The sequence below is a fragment of the Photinus pyralis genome, unplaced genomic scaffold (genome assembly GCF_008802855.1).
Source record: "Photinus pyralis isolate 1611_PpyrPB1 unplaced genomic scaffold, Ppyr1.3 Ppyr1.4_LG1, whole genome shotgun sequence".
NCBI lineage: Eukaryota > Metazoa > Arthropoda > Insecta > Coleoptera > Lampyridae > Photinus > Photinus pyralis.
Genome location: NW_022170249.1, coordinates 46,297,822 through 46,325,222, shown reverse-complemented (window position 1 = coordinate 46,325,222; position 27,401 = coordinate 46,297,822). Strand labels below are relative to the sequence as shown.

Sequence of the window (27,401 nt, the reverse complement as noted above, 5' to 3'; positions counted from 1 at the left end):
TGAATTATTTATAGTATCGAGAGATGAGTCGTCTACGGATGCATTAGGTATTGGATCGATTTACTCAAAAGTAAAGCCTTCCTTATTTTTCCATCATATTTTTTCTTAAAAATATGTAGGTACCTTTAGTTTAACATACCTGCAATAAACAAAGGATGATAATACTTCCACCTAAGGTTCTACGTTCCTCCGATTTCTAAAATAAATAACTGTTTCCTTCAATATGATTCGCCATTTTTTTGTTTAGCTTTCACTCTCGATTTGCTTTCGCGTATATCATTTGAGCTATCCCTATTTACCTATGTAGTCATTCATCACGGCTTTCTTTATTCTGGAAGAGAGAAAAATGCTTTCGATTCCTTGAAGTTCATTTAGGACTAGGAAACCCAAAGTTATAAAATTAGTGACGTCACTCGCTTTTTTAATTTTCCGCATAGAAAACCATTGATTTACACCAAAAGATTTTTATTTGAGAAATACACAAAAAGATGCAAAAAGTAAAACAAAACCATAAAATTACAATAATACATTAAAACATCAAAAATTCAAATATTAAAATAGGGAATAACTGAGGGGATAAAATACAAATAGACCTTATTTACAACGTTCCTCAAGTGAGCAGGACAAGTATGAGCCCAGAAGTTGTTCAAGGTTGTATTATTTTGAGCTTTTTTTTAGCTTTTCAATTTTTGAGCTCCGGTAGTTAGTTCACTAATCAATTTTGAAAAAATTCTCTGATAATTTCTCGTCAACTTGACAAGTACCAGCTTAAAAATTATAATTCGATCTGTACCTATTTATGAGAAATTTTTTAAATAGATCTGAGCTATAGCTATGTTAATAGAGCTTTCTTTAAGCATTCAATCGTGCTTGCGTAAACATCCCACACAAAGTCAGATTCTCGATGGTTCTCTGGTTCTCAGGACCGCTGTCTTTATAGCTGTTAAGTCACCAGTGGTCTCAAGAACCAGCCGATCAACTATAGATAGTTTTCCTACGAATATTTCGCAGACAGTTTCAAAGGGTCTCAAGTTTCTGGAAAAGGCGTGTTGGATGGTGTAAAAGCATTACAAAGGCAGCGTATTGTGGTTTGGGTTCATAGTAAATAATTGTCTAAACAGTTAACAAGTTAAAAAGTAATCGTAAACGATTTACATAAAGCGCATTTCCACTTGCATTCATTTCCCATTTGTAAGATGCAACTTCTATAAAATCGTAAAAATCCGGCCACAAATATTGAAAGATAGCGTTGCACATGGGCAATCCATTTTTGTCGTGCTACTTCAATGTCAGTTTATGAGAAGAATTTCATTTCAATGCTTTTCTAAATAAGAAAGTTGGAACTGCGCATGCGCAAACCTAAATTTTGAAACTAATGTTAGATTTTCCTTTGTTCCAAGCGCCTAAATATCAAATTTCACTTAAATGCTTCCATAGATAAAAAAGTTGGCATTGCGCATGCGCAAAATAAAATTTTGAAACTGGCGCTAGATTTTCCTTTATTCCAAGTGCCTATGTATCAAATTTCGTTTAAATTCTTCCATAAATAAAAAAGTTGGCACTGCGCATGCGCAAAACCAAATTTTGAAATTGGCGTTTGATTTTCCTTTATCCCAAGTGCCTATGTATCAAATTTCGTTTAAATTCTTCCATAAATAAAAAAGTTGGCACTGCGCATGCGCAAAACCAAATTTTGAAATTGGCAGTTGATTTTCCTTTATTCCAAGTGCCTATGTATGAAATTTCATTCAAATGCTTTTATAAGTAAAAATTTTGCAATTCGGTTTATAAATGGTCGAGATGCGAAAAGGGCACTGTGAATTTTGAATCGATTCGATTCAACTTTTGGCGTTGCGTATTATATGGCTAAAGCTATGCCCATATTGAATTTCATGCAATTCAGTTCATAACTAACGGAGATGTAAAAGTGATCGAACATTTCTAAACAAAGTTATCGTTCACACGGACAGATAGATGGACAGACAGACAAAGGAACAGACGGACAGACCAACAGGCAGACGACAGATAGCAATGCAAAATTATAAACGATCTCTAGGATCGTTAATAAACGGCAAAAGTGTAAAATTATGGAACATGTAAAAAACGGTTTTTTGTTTTTTTTTACAATAACTTCTTTTGTAAGCGGTACAGAAAAAATTCCTTCCTTGGTACAAGACTCGACACCATAACGAACCAAATAACGAAAAAAGTAGAACAATAGCTCTTAAGATAAAGAACTAGTAGCGTCGCAAAACGAGCGGACGGACGGACGGACGGACGGACGGACGGACAAAGTGGCCACAATAGCGCATTTTTTTTATTTTTGTGGAAATGCGCTAAAAATGGAGCAAGATGTGTTAGGAATTCTAAACCTTCCCCATTTGTTTAATTAACCGCAGTATTCTTGAATTTTTTTGCAGTAGAAACTGAAATTGTGTACAATTAAGTTGCTTGTTGGTAAAATAAAATAAAATTTATTCGTATAAAGAATTATTGTTGGATAAGTGATTTTAGAAAGTGAGTGTACCATTATAGATTTAAAATGTTACATTCAAAACAAATAACGTACAATATAATCCCGACTTCCAGCAATGTAGATAATTGGTGTACGATTGCCAATTAATTCAAGTAAACAACTCTGTACGATCAATATTCCATTTCACGGAAACTGGAACTTTCTGTTGAAACGTGTTTTGTTAAAAAGTGTAGTCTTCCCTCTACGAATTCGATTCTGTCATCGCCCACAGAAATCCCAAATAAGCGCGCAACAAGTCTTAACCAATTTTATTTTCTTTTCAGGTATCATGGATAAGAAGGAAGGATTATCATCTACTTACAGTCGGTCTTACAACGTACAGCAGCGACGATAGATTTCAAGCTGTGCATTTGCAGCACTCGGAGGTAAGCGGATTATATTTCTTAGTTATTACGTGAAGCATCTTTGTACGGGGTGAGAATGCATTTCGGATTATCCTCCAAATATATACTTAACATAAATTTCATTATTCTTAAAAGCCTGTTATAAGCAATCTCCAAGGATCGCCTTTGGAGCAAGAGTGAAATATTGAAAATCGTATTCTCCATATTATTTATTATGGTCGATTAAACAGCATTTCATTTATTCTCCCGCTTAGTAACGGTGTATTGCATGGATGAAATTTACCAAAATTTACATTCGTATTGCTACTCCTTATTCATAATTTCCGCCTTCATCAATCTCCACTAAGGCTATCGGTTTATATCGAATACTTACAAGGTAAATTTTAATTAGAAATTTATGCTTTATCATTGCAGATATTCTGTAACTCTGACGCCTTTTATTATAATGAGCAAACATTTCTTTTGCATAATTAATATTGTAATGGAAATAATTAACCAAAAAAGGTCCGGTGCAAGGAGAGTGTTTAACATCACGTCTCTTGAAAACTATTTCATATAAGCATGTACTCGAAAAGCGTGGGTCGATTGTTTTATTGTTAGCTTTGGAAACGTGGAGTGCTTTTATTTTAATAAAGTGAAGCTTATGGTAAATAGACCAGTCTTTGCTTCAGATTACAGATCGTAGTAGGTAGCTAATGTAGCTACTAAACGGCAAATAACGTAAGCGCTCGAAAGATCTTTATTCATTACCTCGCTGTTTCGCGAAAAGTCTGTATACATTTATTCTAATTGTGATGAAGGGGTTAGTGTCGCCTTATCTTTTCATTACTTGATAATTAAGTGGAGTAAATTCTAAAGATATCCACCAGAAAGGTCGAGATGCGAAAATGCTATCACGATCTACTAGTATAGGTGAGATTATGTGTAGCAACTATTGTGCTCATAAATTGTCCTTTTTGTTTAACCCAATTAATTTATATGGGAGCTTAAGCTGCAAAACACGACAATTACAGATGACGCTGGGTTTCGACTCATTTATTTTCGTAACCCGAATTTGTCTTGTTTAAACAATTATAATTAAGAGTAACTCCGATTAAATATGCCACCTTTATCCTTATTCGAAAATGTATGTATGTACTTCATTTAAATATACAGAAATTGTAAGCGGATTTTTTTTTATTATTTGCAATTTAAACCTTTACAGATTATAATGCTACATCTGTCACATTGAAACATAAAAAAATGTATATAAGTATAAGGTTAAATATTTAACTTGCAATTATTTAGAAATGTACATATAACATTACAAATGGAGGTAGTAGTATTGTGCAAAATTGCCTCAACGCGAGTAGGTAAATGAATTCCAAGATTTTTTAAGTTTTTCAGTGAAATCCTTTCGGAGATGATCATAACTTGGGCATTGCCATAGAATGTGATTGATATCTTGGAGTTCATGACCACATTCGCAGTTGGTATTTGGTACCATTCCCATTTTGTAGAGAGATGACGCAAGATTATAATGATCTGATCTGCACCTATTTATTGTGACAATATTTTTTCTCGTAAGTTTTTTATTATCAAACCAAGGATGTCTTTTGCTATTAAAATAGTTTATAAAATAGTGTTTGCTTTTTGTTTGCCCTTGTTTGACGAGCATGTCAAAAGTGTTTTCAATTGATTCCCTTTTGAAGTGTTCTTTGGAATCAGTAAACGGAATTTTTACCGATGAATCTGGGGCATTGTTTGATGCATTCTTGGCAAGAAGGTCAACAGATTCGTTACCAGTAATACCTTTATAGGCAGGAATCCAAAAGAGCTTTATTTTTCTTTTGTCTTTATTGGCTACGGTATCATTATATAGTAACTCTTTGGCTGTAAGAATGTAAGGATTAATTTTTATGGAAGAATTATTGTTGGAGATAGCTTCAAGAGAACTTTTGGAGTCGGAGTATATGTTAAAGTTATCGTTAGGGTATGCAACAGCTGTTCTGATTGCTTGAAGCAAAGCATACGCTTCGGCTGTATAGATAGAAGATTTCTTATCAAGGCTGCTCATTGAAAGAATGTTTAACGTTGTGCATATGAATGCCGCACCTGTGGAATTTTTTGATTTGCTGCCATCTGTGTAAGTAGCAGAAGCGTTCTGGCTTTTTATTTTGTTCTCAAAATACGTATTGGGATTTGGTAAGTTTTTTAGGTCTTGTCCAAAGGAGAAGTCCACATCGATTGGACTGGTTAAGGCTTTGTAATTGATAGTATAATTACTAAAATGTGACCCTCGGTAAAGGATGTCCTTAAGGTTGCAGGCATTTAGGGCGGTTTGAATAAATAAACTGTTACTAAATTTTAATTGCTTGTCTGTAGGTTTTTGGTCGTTCAATTTTTTTGTTCTGATTAAGTTCTCAAGTAATTTATTTGTAAGTAGACTGTCGTTTGAAATGATTTTTGCTAGGCAGACTTTGAGCAGGAACTTGACTCTCTCTTTAATGAAAGGAATTTTGGTTTCAGCAAGAATTATATTTGTGGTAAGCGGATTCTTTGCTTGTAAGGAATCCAACTATGATACTTTTTATAATCATTTTAGGAAGAAATGATGAAAACTATTTTCATGAAGTTCCGTGAGATGCCGCCACCTACCTTTCCGATCATATCAAATACCACTTCCCGTTAGTCCCTTCCCGATTACCATTTCCAAATATTCCCCCAAACGTAACCAGCCGTTGAATATAAAAGCGAGTGTCCCGTCGGTGAGAGGACTGATTGAGATCACCTTCCTATAGCTCAAAACCTTTTACCAGAACCACCCTCCCGATCTCCTGCTCTTCCTGAAGCTTAGGCCGGTGCTTTGTACCAAAGGCCTAAATTTCGAACCCTGTTATATCTTACCTGATCCAGAAGCTTAGGCCGGTGCTTTGCACCTACGGTCTGACTCCCGATAACTACTTCCAGATGCTCACGGCTGGTACTGTGTACCTGGTCAACTTTCACACCTGTTATCCTAAACCTTCCCCCAAGTCTTGGTATCTTAGGGCGGTACTTTGTACCTAAGTCCTGAGAACCATCCTGCTTTAGTACTAATCCCTATCCAGATACTTTTTGTTGAGTTAATTAAAGAACCCCATTTCATTTTATTACGTCCAGTCAATTTTGTTTAGAACCCGTTTCATTTTTTTTTGTATGGGAATTCTATATAGGTAGAATCCCCCATAATATTATATAATAATCAATAAGGTCACTCACCTATTGTTTAAACATTCACTTAATTACTCTTAATTTATTTATGTGTTAATTATCCTTCCGATTGTTAAAGGAATATAACAAACCGAAGCGGAAACCCCAGTGTCCAGCATCCACTGGAAGTGTCGCACTGACCGTTCAACTTCGGTCAGATCCAGTGACGTGCAGAGGCAGTCCACAGAGGCGTACCTTTATTTACATTGTGATTTAACTTATTTTATTTTATTTTTATTGAAGAACAATATATGTATTAAGCGATCTCCGCTTTCAACTGGTTTTACTACCGAACCCTGCTGCGAATTGAGCTACCCGAACCAGCACTTGTGCACTCTCAATTTTCCAACCCCGATTCCCGTAGCCGTGGAAAATTGGGAGCGTTATATGCTCGTCCAAACCATATGCGTTATCTGATTTAGATCATAATTAGTCGGTAGATTACTGCAGTTTGTTGAAAGATCGATAACTTCTAATAAGGGATGGACGCCTACGCCTACTACTGTCAATAATACGCCTACTTGTGGAAGCGATGGATATTAAATTTACTTTAGAAAAACATTTAATATTGTTTTGATAATACGATGAATCTGATCGATACACAACAATTGAAGAGGTTGAATAGGTTCCGGAGACGGAATGCCGCTTAACTGACCCTTACCACTCCAAACCACTGCATAAGCGTGAGGTCATTCGGCACTGTGAGAAATGCAGAATTGGAATTTTTAAACAGTATATGGCATTTGATTTGTTACCTAGCTTTTATTTAATTCGAAGCGCAAAAACGAAGAAAACGAATCAACGAGTAAAGATGACTATGTTTCATTAAGAATCGATTTTGCCGGTGGTAGTTATTGAGAAGGGATAGTGGTCCTTACGGGGAGATTTTGGGATTCATTCGGTCTTGTGCAACGATATAGTTAATAATTGTCCCAAACACTAAATGGGAGAGTAGTTCGGGTTTTGAGTTACTAGAGCAAACAGTACGTAATAAGAAAAAATTAACTCGCGTGCAGAGATGTTTGGGATAAAAAAAGACCTAGTGGTGATTAGGGGTATTTTGGTTTTTATTGGCCATCAAATTTAACAACGCAAGTTTCGTTAGTCATAGTTAAAACAGAAAAAACTTTGAAGTGAATTAACTCTAACGTGCCAGTTTCATCCACGGAGAAAAATACAGATTATCGCGATAAAAAAGAACAAGTAATAAACAGTTAACGTGATTGTTGCGTAATCGTGTTTCCGTCGCATAAAGGAGTCGCGGTCAAGGAAAAACTAATTAAGCACGACAGTATAGTTTCGGTAACATAGATAGCATTTGTTAACATTCAGTATAGTGTTGTTTGCTGCTCGTGAAACCAAAGAGGGGATTGAAGTCCATCATTGTAGTCGTAAAAAGCGCAAAATTCTTACATAGTGAAAATGTCTCCTGTTCGGGATAATATAAAAAACGTTTCAATTTCTCGTCACACTCTGTAACGTCAAACAAACCTTTGTGTTAAAACTCTTAAACATCGTCTTCTGCAAAAGTATCATCTATGGGGTACCGTTATCCTGGTTAGGTAAAATTAGCCGTCTGAATCTTTAAGAAAAACATCGTAAATTATGTTTGGTTTTTATTGTCTACATAGTCTTCAGTCTGCGTGCTGAAAAAATAATAAAATCGTCCGTTATTGAATACATTAAATCGAAGATATCAGCTGTATGTGGTGAAGTACTCTACAGAATAAAAATAAATCGTGTAGGTACGCAAGACGCTGTATAAGATCATTGAATAAAAACACTATTCTTTATTCACTTATATAATACGCATATACTTCCATACACAATTTGTTTTGCCTCCATCAATTTTGTCATTTACGAACGAATTAGTTTTTCTCGTAACCTTTCGTGAGCGTGACACAGTGGGGGTTATCCGAAGTTCTTTGTATGTTATGAGCAGAATTCATTCCCTTGGACCGTTGCTATTAAGTGGTCCTAAATACGTAAATTAGGTATTTATTGTAATTTGTACTAATTTTTAAAGATGTTGGCGTCCTATAATCTACTATAATATGCTACTTTTTAAAAATAAAAATAAATAAACGTTTACCCCATATCCAAGTGCAAACGTTATACAACATTGATTTTTAAAGCTTTATTAAATCACAGCCCACGTAGTGAACGCCACTTAAAATTCCAATGCATCGCTTCACTGTATTTTCTCATACAATAAACATTTCTGCCGATGTATTCCACGCATTGCAAAACTCAAACATGAAACGTTTTGCATTATAGTAGTCCAATTTAAGACGCAATTAAGTGAGTAACAAAGCCGTTTTTATCGTCGTTTTACGCACGTTAGTCAATGTATGTAATTACCGGTAAATGTATGTGTTCATGGACTATTACTTTAACAACCCCTTTTAGTTGCAAAACACTTCCGGCCATACGTTTTATACACCCCATAAAACAAATCTTGAAAGCAATAAAATTGTTATAAATATTTAGTTGCCCAGTTCAACAGGTTCTAATAAAATTCTTACTGCTTTTCCTACCCCTAAAATTCTCTACTAATGGGATATGCATTAAAACTAGTCTGTCACGTACAGAAAGACATTGGAATAAATCCATTTGGAAGGTGATCAATGATTCAGGTTTAGGTCATTTTCAGCAAACAGAATTCTATGTTTGTTTATATGCGTAATCGTTATTATTATAGAAGAGTATTCATGAGCGCTATGTACACAGTAAATACGATGAAGCAGATAAAGTGACTGATGAAATTTTTGGAAGTGAATTGGAAGACCTAGAAAAATTGACCCTGAGTGATGCGTTTTGAGAAGGTAAATCCAAGCGCTATCCAGTAAGAAGTCAGAAGCAATACTGACAAGTGACAACTGACAGATACATTCGTTAACTGTTTCAACGGAACTTGATGATAGGTAATAATATTGAAGTTCTGAATCATCCTGAAAGGTTTTCCTTTCGCTAGGAAGCAGGCATTCACAAGCATGTATAACAAAATAAAAAGAACCACTTTTATCACAACTAAACCAGGGGCGAAATAATCAGGCTTTTGCCCTATTTTAAAGTGCGAAAGGATTCCTAAGGGTTTGAAATCCTCATGCAGGATTGGAGCATTTGAACGTTTGAAACGTTTCGATCGTATTTTGTGAGTTTTGAATCCTTATAATTATATCTTTGAAGGAGCACACTAGCCCTTTGTAAACTTTATTTAAAAAAAAAGAAATGAATAGTACTGTCACGCAACCCCCAACTTTTGTACGGTATGTTCTTCTTCCTCCCAAACCAAAGCTGAACATGATTGTTAACTGTACACCTGCGAATTCAATCAAAAAAATTAATTATTAATAATTTGTTATATAGGGAATACAATTACTCTATCCTATTGGAATCTTTCGATCGACAGTCAGTTAGTGCTGCATTTCTACAGAAATGTTTATGAGCATCATAGAATAAGTTATGGATGGAAGTGGTTTACGGGACCTATGCAGCCATTTCCACAAATCTAGGGTGGCTGTCTGGGATGTCAAAATCGAGGCAATTTTGACAGATCTAAATGATTTTGGGACCCCCCATTTCCCGCAAAACAAAAAAAACTTGAACCTCGTGGAATCAATGCAAAACTATCGATACAAGACTTTAAGCTGGTTACTATTTTCAGATTAAAGAAAGAGTAGATGGGCATCTCCATTCGACATGAGTGCTACAAATGCTTTCCTTATCTCAGGCTAGTAGGCACCTTCTATACATCGTTCCAACTCCCCTACCAGGATGATAAACCTGCAGTTATTGCTAACAGGTGATGAGTTTGGCCATTTTGTGACAAAGACAACACCTGTCCCATGAAAATGATAAATCCCAACTCATTGTCATGTTGATAATGGAATTGACATCTAAGCGTTTCGCCAGTGAGGTCGCACAAAGGATTCGAATAAAGACACAGTTAATTGATTTACAGTGACATACATTTATTGCGAAACACATAGAACCATTAAAACAGAATCCCTATTAGAAAGTGTACCCCGCATGCAGGCGGTCAACAATTAAAATTGAATTACTTAATTTAACAAATTTGACAGACAGACAGACATACCTATAAGGAGCGTAAAAGTGCCCTTTTTTATTTTTTGAAAGTGAAAGTGCACTAAAAGTAAACGACAATTGCTCCCCTTGTATACGAAAGACATTAAGTATGAGAATGATACAATTTAACATCGTGCGGTAGTTTTCTCCCATCCTTGTCGTGCAAAGTTTGTTTGCGAGAAATTTAATACAGTGAACTAAACACTTTGTTGGATACAGTAGTAAGATGTGAGATTTCTAACAAGACGTTCAGCTTTGTTAAAATTGCCCCAGTGACTTGAATTAATATGGCTTATCTCCATTTTAATTTTCAACGACCCGGTTCGCAATGTACAAAGCTAAATTGTGATAATATCCAATTTAGTGGAAAATCATTTATGTCGGTAGAGAGGGTGCTTGGGCAAAGGAAAAATGTCATTCACGAGCCTGTTTGCAATTGAATGCACAAAAAGGAAATTCCTATAGTAGGCGCCAAGGGAATATTCATATACAGGATCAAATTTGCATCGGGAGAAAGAACGTTGGAATTAAATTGTAGATTGGATTTGCTTTATCTGAACGAGAAGGGCGCCGGGCTCTGAAAAAATAGATATAATAAACAAGGGCGTTAGATGTATTCACAGCAATAGAAAATTAGTGAAAGCACGTACCTAACTGTTATTTTTATAAGGTGACGTAGAAAAATGTAGTTGTTTTCGTAAGGTTCTTTCTAAAGTGGTTGGGCCTCTTTCATGTGTCCTTATGAATAATTCGACAATTCGTTATTCTTATTTTCTTGTACACAACTCACAAGTCCAAATTATTATGTGTGGCAGACTTCTATTTCACTTTTTGTGCCTCCTAATCCTAATAAATGTAAACTGATTATTTGCTTTCATGCTACTGGTGGGTATCATTAAGTATTTTCAAAACACGCACTCTATACTTTTGTTACTGGAATATGTGGTGTTTCAATTTTAACTGTGTAGTGTATTTTAATTAGCAGTCCAGTTTAATTATTACATCGTCATCAGCTGTGGAAACAAGGAATCATTTACAGTCACCCATTCAAACTTCAAAGACAAATTCATCAAATTTACAATAGCAGCTTAAACACAGAACTCTCATCTCAGTTAACAAATAAATTTAATTTCAACGCAAATATTTATACGTAAGGAAATTTGGGGTAATTGCAAACGTCTTTGTATTTTTTACTATTTCATATAAGTAGGTTATTATTTTTAGAAACGTAAAGTAGCTTGATGACAGGACAAGATAGAAATCAATATAAGCATTAGAATATATCTCTCAAGCGCAATTATTTCAATTCAATTCGCTGTGATGACCTACTTTCAAAGATAGGCTTAATTATTTTTAAATGAAGTTTGCCTGCTGCCTAAACAAAATTAAGCACAGCAGACTGAAAAGACAAAAGAAAATTTTAGATTTCTCTTAAAAAACTCCGACAAAAAAAATCAAAAGGGAAGTTTTTTATGAGTTTTCTGAATTATTGCTTTTAGTTAAAAGTTAAGGGTTTGCTCAAAGATTTAAATAAGAAAGAAGTTTTAAAGTCTCGTGATATAGTAATTACGACAGGGTGCGTGCGGACGTCACTTGCAAGCGGCTTTGATAAACGCATTACTTATCGGCCCTTAAGAATGTTTAAACTTGTTTTCTAACACCCTTTTGTCCCTTGGCCGTAAAATTCACTCATTCGATCCGCCAAACTTTCGCAACAAGAGTTCTCCGAAGATTTTCATTTTGTTTCTCAAAACTTTGATTGTATCTATTCGTGTAATCATTTCGCAGTTTTTAATTGCTGCCAGCATCCAAATAAAAAAACGTCGTAAAACGTTATACAACTTTGAAAACTATACGAAACTGAAAGCATTTAATTCGGATTTTAATAGTTTCCTGTTTTTATTTCATCAATATTATATTATGTGCCAACAACTACAATGAGATGTTGGTGGTTTAATTTAAAATATTTTGTTAATATAATTGAATGATAGAACTGCGTCAACAGAAATCGACCCCTTAAATATAAAAAGATGGATTCGTAAGAGTTATCACATTCAAAGGAAAGATACTGCTGATAGTATACATAAACTCCAAAGCAAGATCTTTCTATAGCACAAAAATGAACTGAACTCAAATGTCAAAATATAGTTCATATAAAAAATTTTCCTACGCTTTAGTGTAGTAACCATACTATAAAAAAATTTCTCGCACAATTTTTGAAACTAATGTTTTTCCTCATTCTTTCCAAGTTATACGGAAAAATGCTTATATTGGGTTAATTTTTAGTTTTCTTTAAATGTTGGTTGTATCTCAAATTTCAGAAACGGTGAGCAACATATTAATTTTTACTACGGCACTAGATTCTACATAAAAATATGTAGAATGGGCAGCTTTTACCCTTTTTCTACCTTGCATGTACAGTAAGATATACGATAACATCCCAAAAAGACAAACTTCTCGTGTTCACCCTGTATCTCAGAAAAAAACGCAGCTAGATTGATTCTGTTTGTGACAAAAGTTTCACAAAAAAGTGGCACAGGATCGCAAAAACCCCAAGTCTCTATCAAAACAGCTTAGATATACCGCAGTCCCAACCAAAATAGAACACTCGATCTCGCAAAATCACAAATTTTATTTTCACCCCATCATTTCTGTTTTTTATCTATCAGGGTTAAAATCTAGCACCGATATCCCACTTCACCAACGTGAAACGCACAATTTTTCGTAAAATCTGCATCTACGTGCGTAAAATAATTTTCGCCTGATAATAAACCTCCTTATCGCAAACGATCAGATGAATCTTTTTTAAATAACGTAAATTTGACCAGATGTGTTTTACTTCTCTATCCAAATTGAATAATTTACAAAAACGATAAAATTTAAAGAAGACTTAGGCTTCTAAAAGGAAAAACAAATACGCCAACACATATGCGAGTAAAATGAACCAAGTCTGTGTTTATTTGTAACAAACCCACAGGATTTACTTAATAAATGAAATAATACTCATATGCAGGATGTTTCGGCATTATTTCTCGTATTTAGACCGAAGTACTATCTACATGACGTTATTGACACAACAGTATATTGCGTGTGCAGTGGAAATCGGTCACTAACACCACCCGCATTCAACTAGCTCAATTAAGTACAACAGGTACTAAAAAAAAAAAATAACTATAATTATTCTAAGGCACGTCCAGCTTCCGCCACGATGAAAATATTATAAATTCAACAGCCTTAACCGCCTCTAAAATTCCAAAGAATTAATTAACACATTTTCATGTAACACCTGATGTAATTCAAATTCTTCCCTTTATTCGGATTCATTTGGTCCTTGAATTGTTTGAATTTTGATATATTCTTCTATTCTCGAATGATTCAACATGTACCGATTCTTTCGATACTTCATTTTCAAAATTTATTCCCCTACCAAATATACAGATTCTTGAGATCTCTGATTCTTCGCATTCTTCCATTTCTTCGAATGTGCATATTTGTTTTCAGACACCTATTCGAACGGTGTCAACTAAACAAATTAGACGTTGTGAATTTAAATCCCACAAGTTGTTTTATTGTTTTAATGTTAATTTTTGTTGTAGTAAAACCTCTTCTGCTTCGTTTCCCATAAGGTAGATAAGTATTCGATTTTCTCCTTGTTGGAGTTTTCTCGAATCCACTGACTTGACTGACATGTACCTTTCGAAACGCTTTTACCATTGATGTGACTGTGAAAAGTTATATTCAGCAGGATCCTGAACATTCGCGTAACCCTCGGGCTGCGCTGTCACAGTTGTACCTTTGTCTGGGTTTGGCATTTTCCTCCCTCACGCTTGTGTATTGTGTAACTTTCTAATTCACAATGCGCTGTTTAGTATTATTTCGTATCCCAACGCCGCCACCACCATGTCGTATTATTAGTAATAAAATATAATAGGAGTAGTAAGTTTTTATAACTTATTTTTTCGTTAGCAAAACACTGGCGTTTCCGCTAACCACCGTCTTCTATTTTTCGAATACCTTAAAACCTAATGGCACAGCAAATTACAGCAACTATGAAATTCGTTATTGATATATTCTCTCAAACAGAATCCATATAGTTTCTGCTTACAGATATCTTACAAGATACCTCTGTGATTCGACTCGTACTATTTATTACCTTTTCAAATTGAAAGGTGGTACTGCCCAATATAAATATCGGTTTGAGTTCCAATAGAACGTGCTCTTTAGCAGTTCAAATTAGTAGGTGTAAAATCCAAATCCAAGCTTATAATGGATTGCCAAGTAAACAGCACAATGTTGGCATCAGTTTTGTCGATGCACAAATGCGAACGTGCTGATTTCGCATTTTCCGATATCCATATGTGAACTGAGACTTGAATTTTACATGAAACCGGATGATGCGAAAAACACTCTCCAGTTGAAATTGTAGTAATAGCGATGCCTGCTGAAGTTTAAAAATCCGGGCAATTGTAATGAAGAAAGTTTTCGTACTCGAACTCCATTAGAAAGAAAATTGCAACTAAACCGACATACTTACCTCTGAGCGACCTCAAATTTAATATTTGTATTAAAATGCTTTTAAAGTAAACGATTTAAAGAACTATAACCGTAAAAGTTTTATCAAGAAGTAAAGTAAGTAATTGTTCTTGGAACGAGAAGCAGAATATAAGTTTATTATTCCGTTCTTTATCCCAACATAAAATTTGTGTTAAAAGTTTGAAAGCGCGTTTTGAAAAATGAGCAAAAATGCACATAAACTTTTAAATCGTAGAATCTAACTAAAACCACCGTCAAAGTGCAGCGAGCGTAAACTCCCAACGATTCGCGTGGAAGGAAAGGCTATTTTCCACTGAGTGGACTCTCTTCGGTTCTTAAAGGGTGTCGTGATAAAGTTGCAAAAGTCACGGACCGCAGTTACTAGACCGCTTTTAAAACAATAATTAAACTAGGAATTTACTACTAAAACAGTATTGGGCCTCAGTCCAATGCAAATTATTGAACTACCCAAATTTACTGAAAGGAAATTAAAGAGAAATATTAGATTAAATGTATAGCTACGAGAGTTTATTCAGTGAAACGTTGAAAACCTAAATAAAGCTTTTTGTTCCAGGATTGGACGCTGCAAATCAAATATGTACAAACAAGGGACGCCGGTTTGTACGAGTGCCAAGTGTCTTCCCATCCGCCCACCAGTATCTTTATTCAGCTTAACGTCGTCGGTTAGTAATAAATTATTAAAGTACTTTTAAGCGTCAAAAATAGAATAACTCTTTGGAACATTGTGGATATAAAGAAGTATTTTAATATCAGAGGTATTTGACAAATACGGAAAACCTCACTCGGAATTTTTCAATAACCACAACTATATGTCGACCCGTCTTCACTACCATGTTTAATTTTCATTCCAGTTTAAATATTTGCCATTCCCTAACGTTCTGGTAAGTTACAAGTATTAATAACCAATAAATTACACCATTCAAGGAGATATGGCGATGGCGTTACACCAAATCATAATAGATCAATTTGCATTCAAATATCAAAGCATCCCCTATTTCGAAATAATTTGCGATTAAATGAGTTTCAAATTCAGCATTCCCTTTTAATGTAAATGATTTGTAAGCGTCGTCCATCCGCGGAATACCAATAAGTTAAATTTTCCCATTGGCTAGTTACGCAATTTTGTTTTATTACTTTCCCCGAACTTAATGGTATCAAGTTTGAACAATTCAAGCTGCCAACAAAACATGATGTATAATCCAATATTACAACATAAGAAATAGGAAACTGACAAACCCCTCAACCGATTATAGCTTTGTTTTACCTTACAAAACTTTGTAGCGGATCGGGATTCTTTTTTTCGGTGGAAAGAGAAATCCATACTGACATGTTATTGAATTTGCATTCTGTTACCTTTTCCTTTCGGATATTGGCTTGCTTTGAGCTCCACGGCATTAAGGGCGGTGTACCGGTTCGTTTATTCTTACGTGTTCGCTAATACATCCCCCCCTCCTCCAATGGCATTTATTACTTTTGGTAAATAATCCACTGTGTATTTGACATTCCTTTTCAGGACACAAGTGTCAATTTTCATTTTTTTAATGACATCTCTAGTTCGGTTCCAATCTCTTATGGATACACAAAACTAGGAAGGAGACGTCATACAGATTACTTTTTGGCTCAGTTTGTCGTAGGTACTTCTCAAATGCAATTCCCACTACATAGAGCAAATATTTCATTTTTGTGACGCCCGAAGTTTCAACTTTAACAAACTTATCTCATTCGTATAGCGCACTTAAAAAGACATCTAAATTTGATTTTTTTTATGCTAGTATAGAAATAATATAGAACGTCGTATTCTCCCCCTGCTGTATTTTGAATGACAATGGAGTTATAGGGTATACGCTATAAAAAATTCGATAAAGTTTTTGTAATAATATATTATTACGATACATATAATAAATGCTCTAAAATTAGGCATAATTTTTCCCAACGATAGTTCAACTTTACGATTGCATATTATTAGTTAAAAATGAAACTGTAATTTAATACTACATGAATTTTTCATTACTACTTTAATTTATACGTGTGCACTGTATACAGATACACCCCTGTTATACTTTGAAGCAGGGTTCCTTTTAATCAATGGAACAGTCGACTCGAATCACTACATAAAAGGATCCGAATCCTGAAAAAACCTAAATATTTGGAGCAATACTGCGATAAGCAAAACAGAGCCTTTGGGGTTTATAGTCTGGAGCTATTTAATCAACATTTCCTCAGTAAAGTGGACATTAAATTTAAACAAAATAATATTAATTTCTAAGATGCTGTAAAATATGTGACCAGCCTGAACGTGCTGGAAGTTTTTAACTTGCAGTATGAAAATTATTTGTATGATATAAATTATGGTAAAGGAATTAGGTCCATGAAGATGGAGATTCAACCCATCGACACAATACCATCATTCTTATTCACTATTCAGTATTCACGAATCACGAAGGAACGACAATTTTGGTTAACACTTCTCATAATGGGGCATCTCCTTTATTTTGACAGATATACTGGTTTTTGTTCTTCACAATACTGTGTTTGTTTATTTGTTTACGCACTGCATTTAAGCCGCTTTTATTGCTCAAAACAATAACGAATTTATTGTTCACGTAAATTAATATTTCAAATGCATTTCTTTGATATTTGTTACAGTTCTTTCACCTTCGAATTCTTCTCTTGGTTTTTAGTTGTCGACCTTTCAATGAATTTTACCATTTGTACATACAGTGAGTTTTTTTTAAATGCAAACATAGGAGTTTGCATGCAGTGTAATTTCCCTATGTTCGATTTTTAAAATCGACACATCAATCTATGAGGTGTGCGCGGTTCACATTCCCAAATCGCGCAACTTGTGTGACTATGAACAGCAACTCATAGTCGTTATGATGAAGAGCACTCGGTAAGATTTTTTTAAATAAGCCATGCCAGGCCATAGCAACTTTAGGATACATTTTTCTTAAACTTACGATAACTTGACCTCACAAGCCACGCACTGACACGACAACTGATTGTGAACCAACCATCAATTATTTGTAGGTCATGTGCACCTAGTATTCTACTAATTTGATCTATTCAATACATAAATGAAGAAAATAAGAAAATAAATAACGAAAACAATTATAATAAATGTCCTCCTTGACATTCTAAGCAGTAACCAAACCGATTTCGTAATTAAATTGGACGGCGGTATTTTTACAAATGTGACAGCTGTCAATTGTATCTACTACTCATTTGAACTACTCAATAGATTGATGTGTTTTTTTTTAAAATCGAACATAGGGAAATTACATTGCATACAAACTCCTATGTTTGCATTTAAAAAAATTCACTGTATTTGTTGTTTAAGGTATATATCTATCTAAACCTCGTGATTTTAAATTAATCTTAGTTTATATCTATTACACGATTGCCTCTAAATGTTAGTTTTTGTTTGGTTTCGTCCTCACGAGTTTACCGTGGTGGTTTGTGCGTAGATTTGAACGTTGTCGTTTTACTTTACTCTTAAGTTAAGTACAAAACAATATTTTTAAATTTGTCAATGCAATACATATATTATTGTACCGTAAATTTAATTGCATGATTCATTTATTACAATTAATTATATTAAAGAATGTAGGTATAGCAGCCGTGTGCACAAATTGATAATGCGTAAAGTTATCACATACGAGCGCGAACACTAAAACACTATTGATCATTTCGGCATCGATTTTGGAACCACCATTAAACACTTCAATTTGCTTATATAGCAAACGGAAAGAAAAATCACGTTACGTTCTCTGGAGGTCTAGGAGGCGTATCATATTTCAAGCAAAGAATGCGTCGCATCCACTTTCATTACTTATCGCCGGTGACTATCTAATCTTTTATTGACTTAATGTCGCCTGCTGGCGCCACGATGTTTAGGATAGATCACGTTAAGGCTCGTCTGACTAAACTTTAGACTGCTCATCTCCTGGATGAAAGATTCTACAACAAAACTGAGGAGAAATTAAATTAATGTCTAAGTGACCTCGACAGAAAAAGCTAATAAATTGAATACATTAAATTCCCTCTCAAAATATGACCTACCTACTAAATAGAATTTTTGTTTTATCTCTGGTAGAATGCAATAACTTACCTAGAAACATCATAAACCTGTCTCACTTATACCTATAACATACTATTTGTTGATCAAGTACTCCATATTTATTTTTGAGTTGGATACAGAAAAAATTAAATTGAAATTGAAAATTGAACTAATACGATCGCATCCCTTACGATCCTGATCAGAGCGCGTTAAGACCCTTACACCAATCTGTGCACTTGCACTTTCACTGTGCACTTGCCGCATTTATCAAATAGGGGTAATCTTAAAATTTTACTTTCTTATTTTTAAGAACTACCCTCGTATTTGCATATACATATACAGTGTTATTTATTAAAAAGTAGACATCCAAAATAACTTCTTAAAACAAATAAGTCAATGGCTGTCACATTAATTTGAATACTGTTGCTTGAGCTTGAAGAAAAAGTTGATATTGTCAATTGGTATAGTGGCAGTAACAGTTTAGGGGAAGAGATTTATTGTCTGTGAAGTCAAGGTAGCAATATTATTAATATTAATTATATGAAACCCAGATGTTTATTTGTTTTAAAAAGATATTTTGGATGCATAAAATTAGGCACGCTTCAGAAGAGATTCTTTTAAAAGTAGACATAGTGAAAAACCATACACATAAATCCCTATGTCTACTTTAGAATAAATATCACTGTAGATCGCTTATGTAAGGCGAATAAGGGTCAATGTACATGTTTGAAACCGTAAAAACATATAATTTCAAGCAAGGGTACTTGAAATAATAATGTTTTGAAAATCATTGCGTTCCATAAACTAAGACACAAGCTATTGTAATTTTTCATTCAAAGAGGCGATTTAAAAGAATTATTGCTGGCGCAATACGTTTGGAACACCAAGTTGCTGAAAATATTCACAATGTTTCGGTTCTCTCGCCCAAAATGTCCTTTACTGACGCGTTTGCATATTGCTAGCTAATGGTTCGTGGTACATAAGTAAACTAAATGATCTTGTGAACGTTTGTTGCGTGATGCTGTTATCAGTTTCACTGAATAATGAGGTCCATTCGTATCGTATCAGAAACGGAGTGCGTGCTGCTTACAAGGCCTTTACGAAAATTAGTTGCATTTTGACCATTAACTTTGCGTTACAAATACACGAATGTCAGGGAGGGTAATCGGCCCAAATATCAAAGACAGGCGGCAATAAACGACGGCACCTTGACTTATTTCAAATTAATTAGCCTGTTAACAGTAAGTTTAGGAGTACCTAGAATTGAAAACGTACCTATAAGTATAAGATGGGCATTAGACTATTTAACGGCCTTTGTGACCTCCACTAACTAGAACACTTATGCAAAATTAGTTGTAAGACTTGAGAGCAAACTTGAAGAGACGAGGGAGGAAGGTAACGTTTGCGTGCATCACAAACAAAATTTATTGCTTTGATTTTGATTGCTGCTTCTTCGAATTTTAAATTAGTTTTACTTTGTACCACGCGTTGTTGTTCAAAACTGTTGCCTTTTAAGCTACATTTACTTATCGATTTGATGATTCTCGTTATAACAGAATGACGAGAATTCCTTTATTCATGGAAATCGTGCCGTATTATATAGGCCTATTTTAACATTCTTCAAGTAGAATCTTGCAAATTTCACATTGTTCCATCCTTTTGTTAAAAACGGTAAGCTTCATTTGCAATTTTGTAATCTTTTAGCGAAGTTATGAATACCAAATTACTTCTTTATTAGATATCTGGTCGCGTACGGTCTTTAAATTCCTATTAGCAATTAAATGTTCTACGTGGTTTTGTGATATACAAATGATATTGTTAGATCAGTTACCTACGGAAATTTATTTAGGCGGTTGCTTAAACAATAGTATCAGGAAATTAAGCGATTAAATAACTTTGAAATGAACGGAGGATTAAAATTGCTGAGGTTTGGTATTGATTTTGTTGCGGTTTGGTTGAATGAATTCCAAACGTAAAACGAAAAAGAAGTCACCTTACCACTGCACCAGCACCGAACATTTAGTTAGAAAAATATCGCATTTCTTACTACACGAAACATTCCGCCTTACACTGCTTCTCCATTTCATAGTTTACAATTTAGGTAACTAATTATGGCCAATTTTATCAGGTTCCTCTGCACACTCTGATATGCGAAAGAGTCAAGAGTTCGCAAATGTCTACTATTTTGTGGTAATCTAAACCAACCACTAGGTAATGGCGTCATAATTCAAAGTGACAGCGGCGTATATTATTTAGTTACATACCGAAGAGATGCAGACACTTTTTGAGGTTGGCTTTATCCTTTACGACAAGGCCTTGTTAAATTTGAGGTATGTATCTTATTGAACAACCACACTTAAAACACGCAGTCCAAGTCCCAAACGTATAATATGGGGAAACATTTCTCATCAATATAATGGGAAACTCCGGAAAAATTCAATCACAGTGCGAATTTTGAAATGGATGACGTAGGAAATAAAGAAAACCCTTACATACAGATTCAGTTTCGTTTTTGTAGTACCGTACGTCAATATGATATGAGTGAAATAATAGATTGGAATTTTTATGGTTTATGGTCTCTAACGCTAAACTGCGTCGATTATTATATCTAAAATTAATAATGGCTATAGATTTTTTATGATTACACATAAAAGTTGCTGAATGAGTCCGTTTCAGCTAAAATATTTTCAGATTTATATACCACTTCTATTTATACCGGACGTTGATCCGCACTCCTTTATTTTATAAGATGCATACAAACTTTTCTACATTTTCTTGAGATCTCTGGAATACATTTAAGGTAGTTAAGTCACCACGCACCTAGAGTAGTAGATAGCAGCTAAACAGATTCATGAAAACACAACACACGAGAAATCATAAATGCAAGTAGAAAACATGATAAAGCTCGTGACGTTAAATTAAAAAAAAAATACTTTACGATGCACAAATAACTAAGTTTCTATTCAACACCAATGCAATCTACTTAATTCAAAATAGGCTGGTCAATCTAGGCAGGTTTATACAAGTGAGGTAGAAAAAATTAGTAACAAAGTGATCTCTGCGGAAATGAGTACTTAATAGGGTCCTTAGTAACCCCTCAAAAATCGCACTTTGTCGCATTGGTGGAACTTGGAAAAAATGGCCGCCATCTTGATTTTTTTCGAATTTATTAAATATTTCGTAAAGTATACATTATCTCAAAAAAACTCAAGAGACTTTTTATGGAGAATCAAAAGTTACCTGTAGTAAAAAAGTTTAGGTCTATTGATCAAAAAACAAAGAAGTTATTGAAATTTATATGATTAGGGGAATTATCACATCTGTGTCGAGACTTAGATGTATTTCAAGAACTTAATGCAGATATAGCAGTTTTAATTAAATAGGACTTAAAATTATTTTAAATCTGTACCGGTGTCCAAAAAAAGATTCATGATATTAACCAGTTACGTCACACACTATGCAGGGTGGTGACTTGCGTAACGCATCATAGGGATTTCAATGTAAAATTCATAACATGCGATTATTGGCTCCCCAAATTATTTTAGAGCAAAAATGTATTAAGATTTTTTGTAGGAACATTTTTTTTACGGCAATCAACCGTATTAGTTTTCAATTTTATATATAATAAAGACGGAAAATTGGAAAATTAAAACCCCCATCTTTTTCAATAATCTGTGATGCCATGGAATTTTATAATAGAAAAACTACGCCAATATCCGTCAAGCCATGGAATGTCTACTATAAAACAAATCAAATTCTCAAAAAGTATTACATTTAGAACAGCGAATTCAACATAAAGAAAGACCAAATTACTAAAAACGGTTTCCTATAATATAACAATTTACAATAAATGTTCGAATAAGTCACCATTAACTGCAAGACAGTAACCAAGTCGATCATAAAATCCATTTCGATCTGCTGCTAATTGATAACTGGATATCTTTTTGTTTTAGAAAATTCCATGGCATCGCAGATTATGGGTTTTATTTTTCCAATGTTCCGTCTTTATATGAAAAAAATTGAAAACTAAGACGATTGATTGGCGTAAAAAAATGTTTTCTACAAAAAAGCATAATACATTTTTGCTTTAAAATAATTTGGGGAGCCAATAATCGTTTGTTATGAATTTTAGATACATTTAAAAATCCTTATGATGCGTTACGCAAGTCACCACCCTGTATATGCGAATGACTTCAAGGCAAAGCTTAAATTCAGAATTATATGTAGCCTAACTACCACCAACCGATTTATTGATGTATTGCTCCATGTGAATTATTTGGATATATTTAATGTAGCAGGTAAGTAGAGGGAAGCAAATAATTGAATGTTTTTATTTTCTTTAGGTTATCGATTTCGAAGCTCACTTCATCATCAGACCTTACTAAAATATATAAACGACTCTAGTGAGCCGATAACCTAAAGAAAATAAAAACATTCAATTATTTGCCTCCCTCTACTTACCTGCTACATTAAATCATGAATCTTCTTTGGACACCGGTACAGATTTAAAATAATTTTAAGTCCTGATTTAATTAAAACTGCTATATCTGCATTAAGTTTTTGAAATACATCTAAGTCTCGACACAGATGTGAATATTTTGTGAGTATTTTACTTTAAAATCCATATTTTCAAAATTGGGCATACAAAACAGTTTTAACTAATTCAGATATTTACGAAATTTTAAAAAAATCCATATTGCCAAATCATAAATTTCAATAACTTTTTTGTTTTTTGATCAATAGACTTAAACTTTTTTTATTACAGGCAACTTTTGATTCTCTATAAAAAAAGTCTCTTGAGTTTTTTTGATATAATGTATACTTTACGAAATATTTAATAAATTCGAAAAAAATCAAGATGGCGGCCATTTTTTTCCAAGTTCCACCAATGCGACAAAGTGCGATTTTTGAGGGGTTAATATAAGGACCCTATTGGGTACTCATTTCCGGAGAGATCACTTTGTTACTAATTCTTTCAACCTTAACCACCTATTTTGACTAGCCTAAAATGTAAACCAGCTAATATGAGCAAAGTCTTTGGAGTAAACAAATAACGTAGGTAACCAAAAAATTAGATATCTGTTTCGGACAAACTAATTCGCAAAACAACGGTGGCTAATATAGGTATAACTCAGCTAATCTGAAAGATACAATGCCATCAAACTCACAGATATGAATCAATGTTGGGTCCCAGTATCGGTAATGTCACATCTTCGGTAACGACAAAAACAAAATACGTAGTATCAGGTACAGAAGAACCATAGGTAATAAGAAATTTATACTAAGATAATAACAAAATTACTACACAAACCTAAACTAATGGATTACAAAGAAGATACCTAGAATATTGAATAAGAGCACCATTTAAATAGTTACTTAAGCGGGATTCCAATCAGGAATATCGAATGGCAAGAAAATAATGTTACAAATTCGCCAGCTTGATTGAATAACTTGCGAATTGATTTCTTAGGGCTCTGTCCTATACGACCCTCTACATCTTCTACCATTTCCGCAGTTCGTATCGAAGACAGACCTGTAGATTTTCTCTTACATATGCACTTCTTATTCTCAAAGCGTTGAGTTACCCGGTATTTGTGGTTGGCAAATACCTTATAAAGAATATGTTGTATATCAGCAAATTCTTCATCGAGTTGCTGGCGACAGGACTGAATGGAATACGTCCATGTTCCTCTAAAAGGGTTGCACTCCGATAAAATTTGCTTTTAAGATGAACACGTCATGTTCTGGTGTAAAAGGGATTGCTAGCATATCCTAAAAAGTAAGGTTATACATCCATAAAATAATTTACGTTATTTACTATCTTTTGCACACTGATACACCTGGGAGGAGCTCTGATACGAACTGTTTGTTAAAATTAAAAGATGACGTACAGGATAGATAGATAGATACAAGGAGAAAAACAACAAGCAAAAATCGCATTTCTACTTTCTTAAACATTCCGCAACTGCTATCAAGTGTTATGCCTTACACTGCTTCTCCATTTTAGACTAATACCAATTTAGGTAACTAATTATGTCCAATTTATCAGAATTCTCAGCACACACTTCTATTATGCGAACCAGTCGGGGTTCGCAAATGTTGTAATCTTAACCAACCACCAGCTAATGGCGTCATAATTAAAAATGACACCGGGCTATATTATTTAGTTACACATACGAAAGAGATGCAGACACTTTTTTAGGGTGACTTTATTCTTTGCGACAGAAATACATCCCTACCCGTAAATGCATTTTTAATGGAAATTGTAGATTTAACTTTGAAAGAAAATATATGAATGCGCCATTTATTGATACTTACTCATGACTATCTTTTATATAGTTCAAACTCTCAAATTTAAGTTCAAAATCGAAACCTAGAGATCAATATTTTCTCCTCGAGATACATGTTGCAAAATTCAAGCATTCAGGTTCAGTGATTCAAGTGCCAAGATTCAACCCCCGTCCCCCGATATTCAACGTTCAGGTTTCAAGCCTCAATTTGCTTCATGCGTTCATCCTCCAGATTCGGAAATCGATTTTAAATTTTTCAAGATTTACGGTGCAATGCTATAACATTGACGTAGTTCTACCCGACTTAAAAGGGCCGATTCTACAATGCGAGAATAAGCTATATACACAGAATAAACGTCGACGGTTGCGTTGGTTACCATTGCGTCAACCAATGGGATACTTGTTACTATGGCAGTTATTCCAAGAATGTAATTGTAGAACCGAAAAAATAATTCTATTTGCATTTCAGAGGCAAGAGCGGAAATATCAGGTCCCTCGGAGAAATACCTAAAACCTGGTTCCGGTTTGAGGCTGCAGTGTAGAGTTGTACAAAGCACAGAGCCACCTCTTTATGTGTTCTGGTATCACAATAATCGAATGATCAACTACGATTTAGATCAAGGGATCAACGTTACCACTGAGCTGCCAGTAAAAATCAGCACGTTAACAATAAGCAGTGCGGCGACGAGGCACTCGGGAAATTACTCCTGTGTGCCAAGTAATGCCCAGCCGGCGAGTGCGTACGTCCATATACTTAACGGTACGTATTTTTTAATTAAATTTATTGACACTAATGGCAGATATTTCTATGCAAATTGCCTCCTGTAATTGCCCTAACCGAGCAATAAAACCGATAACAGGTGTAATCTAATTATAAGCGTTGTGGTATATCCGTCGTTCGCCAATTCGGATAACATATTGGTCCATTATAACACGAGCACTTCTGTATTTACTCCGATGAATGCTTTTAATGTGAAACAACTGTACTGCATTCTGTAACGCAGGCTAGAGGGCACGTACATTGCAATTTGCTAATGGCTAGCGTTCATCTCGAGCACCCTCTAAAGTAATGGGAGACAAGATAAATATCAAAGTTAAACTTGTCGAACACACTTAACATGAGAAGCCATATTCCGTGTTGGTTCATCTTGTTTACATTTACATTACTGAAAAACAATCCAACACTGGGAGCTCATTCAACGTGTAAATGGTTCGGCGTTATTGTTTACACCTAAACACAAAAGGGTGTACTATTTATTAGTAAGGGTTTTGTGTAATGTTTACACGTTTCCATTACGGTGATAGCAGAACTTTTCGTGCTGACAGTAGTTACGGCCTGTTTTTTCAGTGATTAATAACAGGCTGAATTTTCGTGTTAGGTTCGTCGAGACGGTCAAGTTTTTCTTTTATGGAAATTCTCGATTGAGGCAACTAATGATCTGCGCAGATGTTAAACAACTTCCAAGCGTAGGGCTAGAAAAACGTAGCTACCACTATATGACCGTATACAAAAAATCAGCTGGTTGGGTGGTCTGATCAGAGCGTTCCCCACTCCTAGTATCTCGAAGTAACGAGGTCATACAAATTATTAATAGCCAGTAGTTTCAAATTCGAAATAATCAAAGAAGAAAGCAGATTTCATCACTTGTGGAAAGAAGACGGCAGAACAGTGAGCTTTATTTTTGCGCACGAGTTATTTTCGAATTATACTTTACAAACTAAACAAGGCTTTAGAGTGCGTAAATTTCATAATAATAATAATAATAATCTTTATTCCAACCTAGATACAAAACTGCAAACTCAACAAAAAATCAAAAATTATATAAAGTATAAATTAAGGCAGTGCGAAAATAAACGAAAACTTAGCTTAAAGATAATGTACTAGGTGAAATAATACTACACCAGTAAGAGTAATGAGAATAAAATTACTCTGAACACTGGGAGGAAAAGCAAATTCAAGATCATGATACAAACGCCATACACACGTATAGAAATCTAAATAGAGATCAACAGATATAACTATTTAAATTTAATGAACATATTTTCATATTTTAAATAAAATGTACGCAACGTATCGCTAGTGAAGCATTGGTGGAAATGAAGATGTGTAATATAAACCAAGCAAAATTAATCAAACTGTAAAATTAACTTAAAATAAGATACATGTTTTCCAACTCAGTAATCGTTTTAGTAAATAAAAATTCCTTAGCTCTTTTCTTAAACACCCGAACCGATAGTTCAAATATACTTTGAGAGTAATGGTTAAAAAAATAATTACAAAATTTTGGACCGAGGAC

At 34.4% G+C, this 27,401-nt stretch overlaps 1 protein-coding gene across 1 annotated transcript in view; it reads left to right on the top strand.

The window, feature by feature from the left end:
* LOC116161693 (Down syndrome cell adhesion molecule-like protein 1 homolog) overlaps window positions 1–25,932 on the top strand; it is a 29,801-nt gene extending 3,869 nt beyond the window's left edge. Inside the window, exons 2-4 of the mRNA XM_031475139.1 lie at window positions 2,800–2,901; window positions 15,308–15,416; window positions 25,574–25,932. Of these exons, the coding sequence (XP_031330999.1) occupies window positions 2,800–2,901; window positions 15,308–15,416; window positions 25,574–25,932 (570 nt within the window). The remainder of the gene's footprint in view (window positions 1–2,799; window positions 2,902–15,307; window positions 15,417–25,573) is intronic.
* Window positions 25,933–27,401: the final 1,469 nt, after the last annotated feature.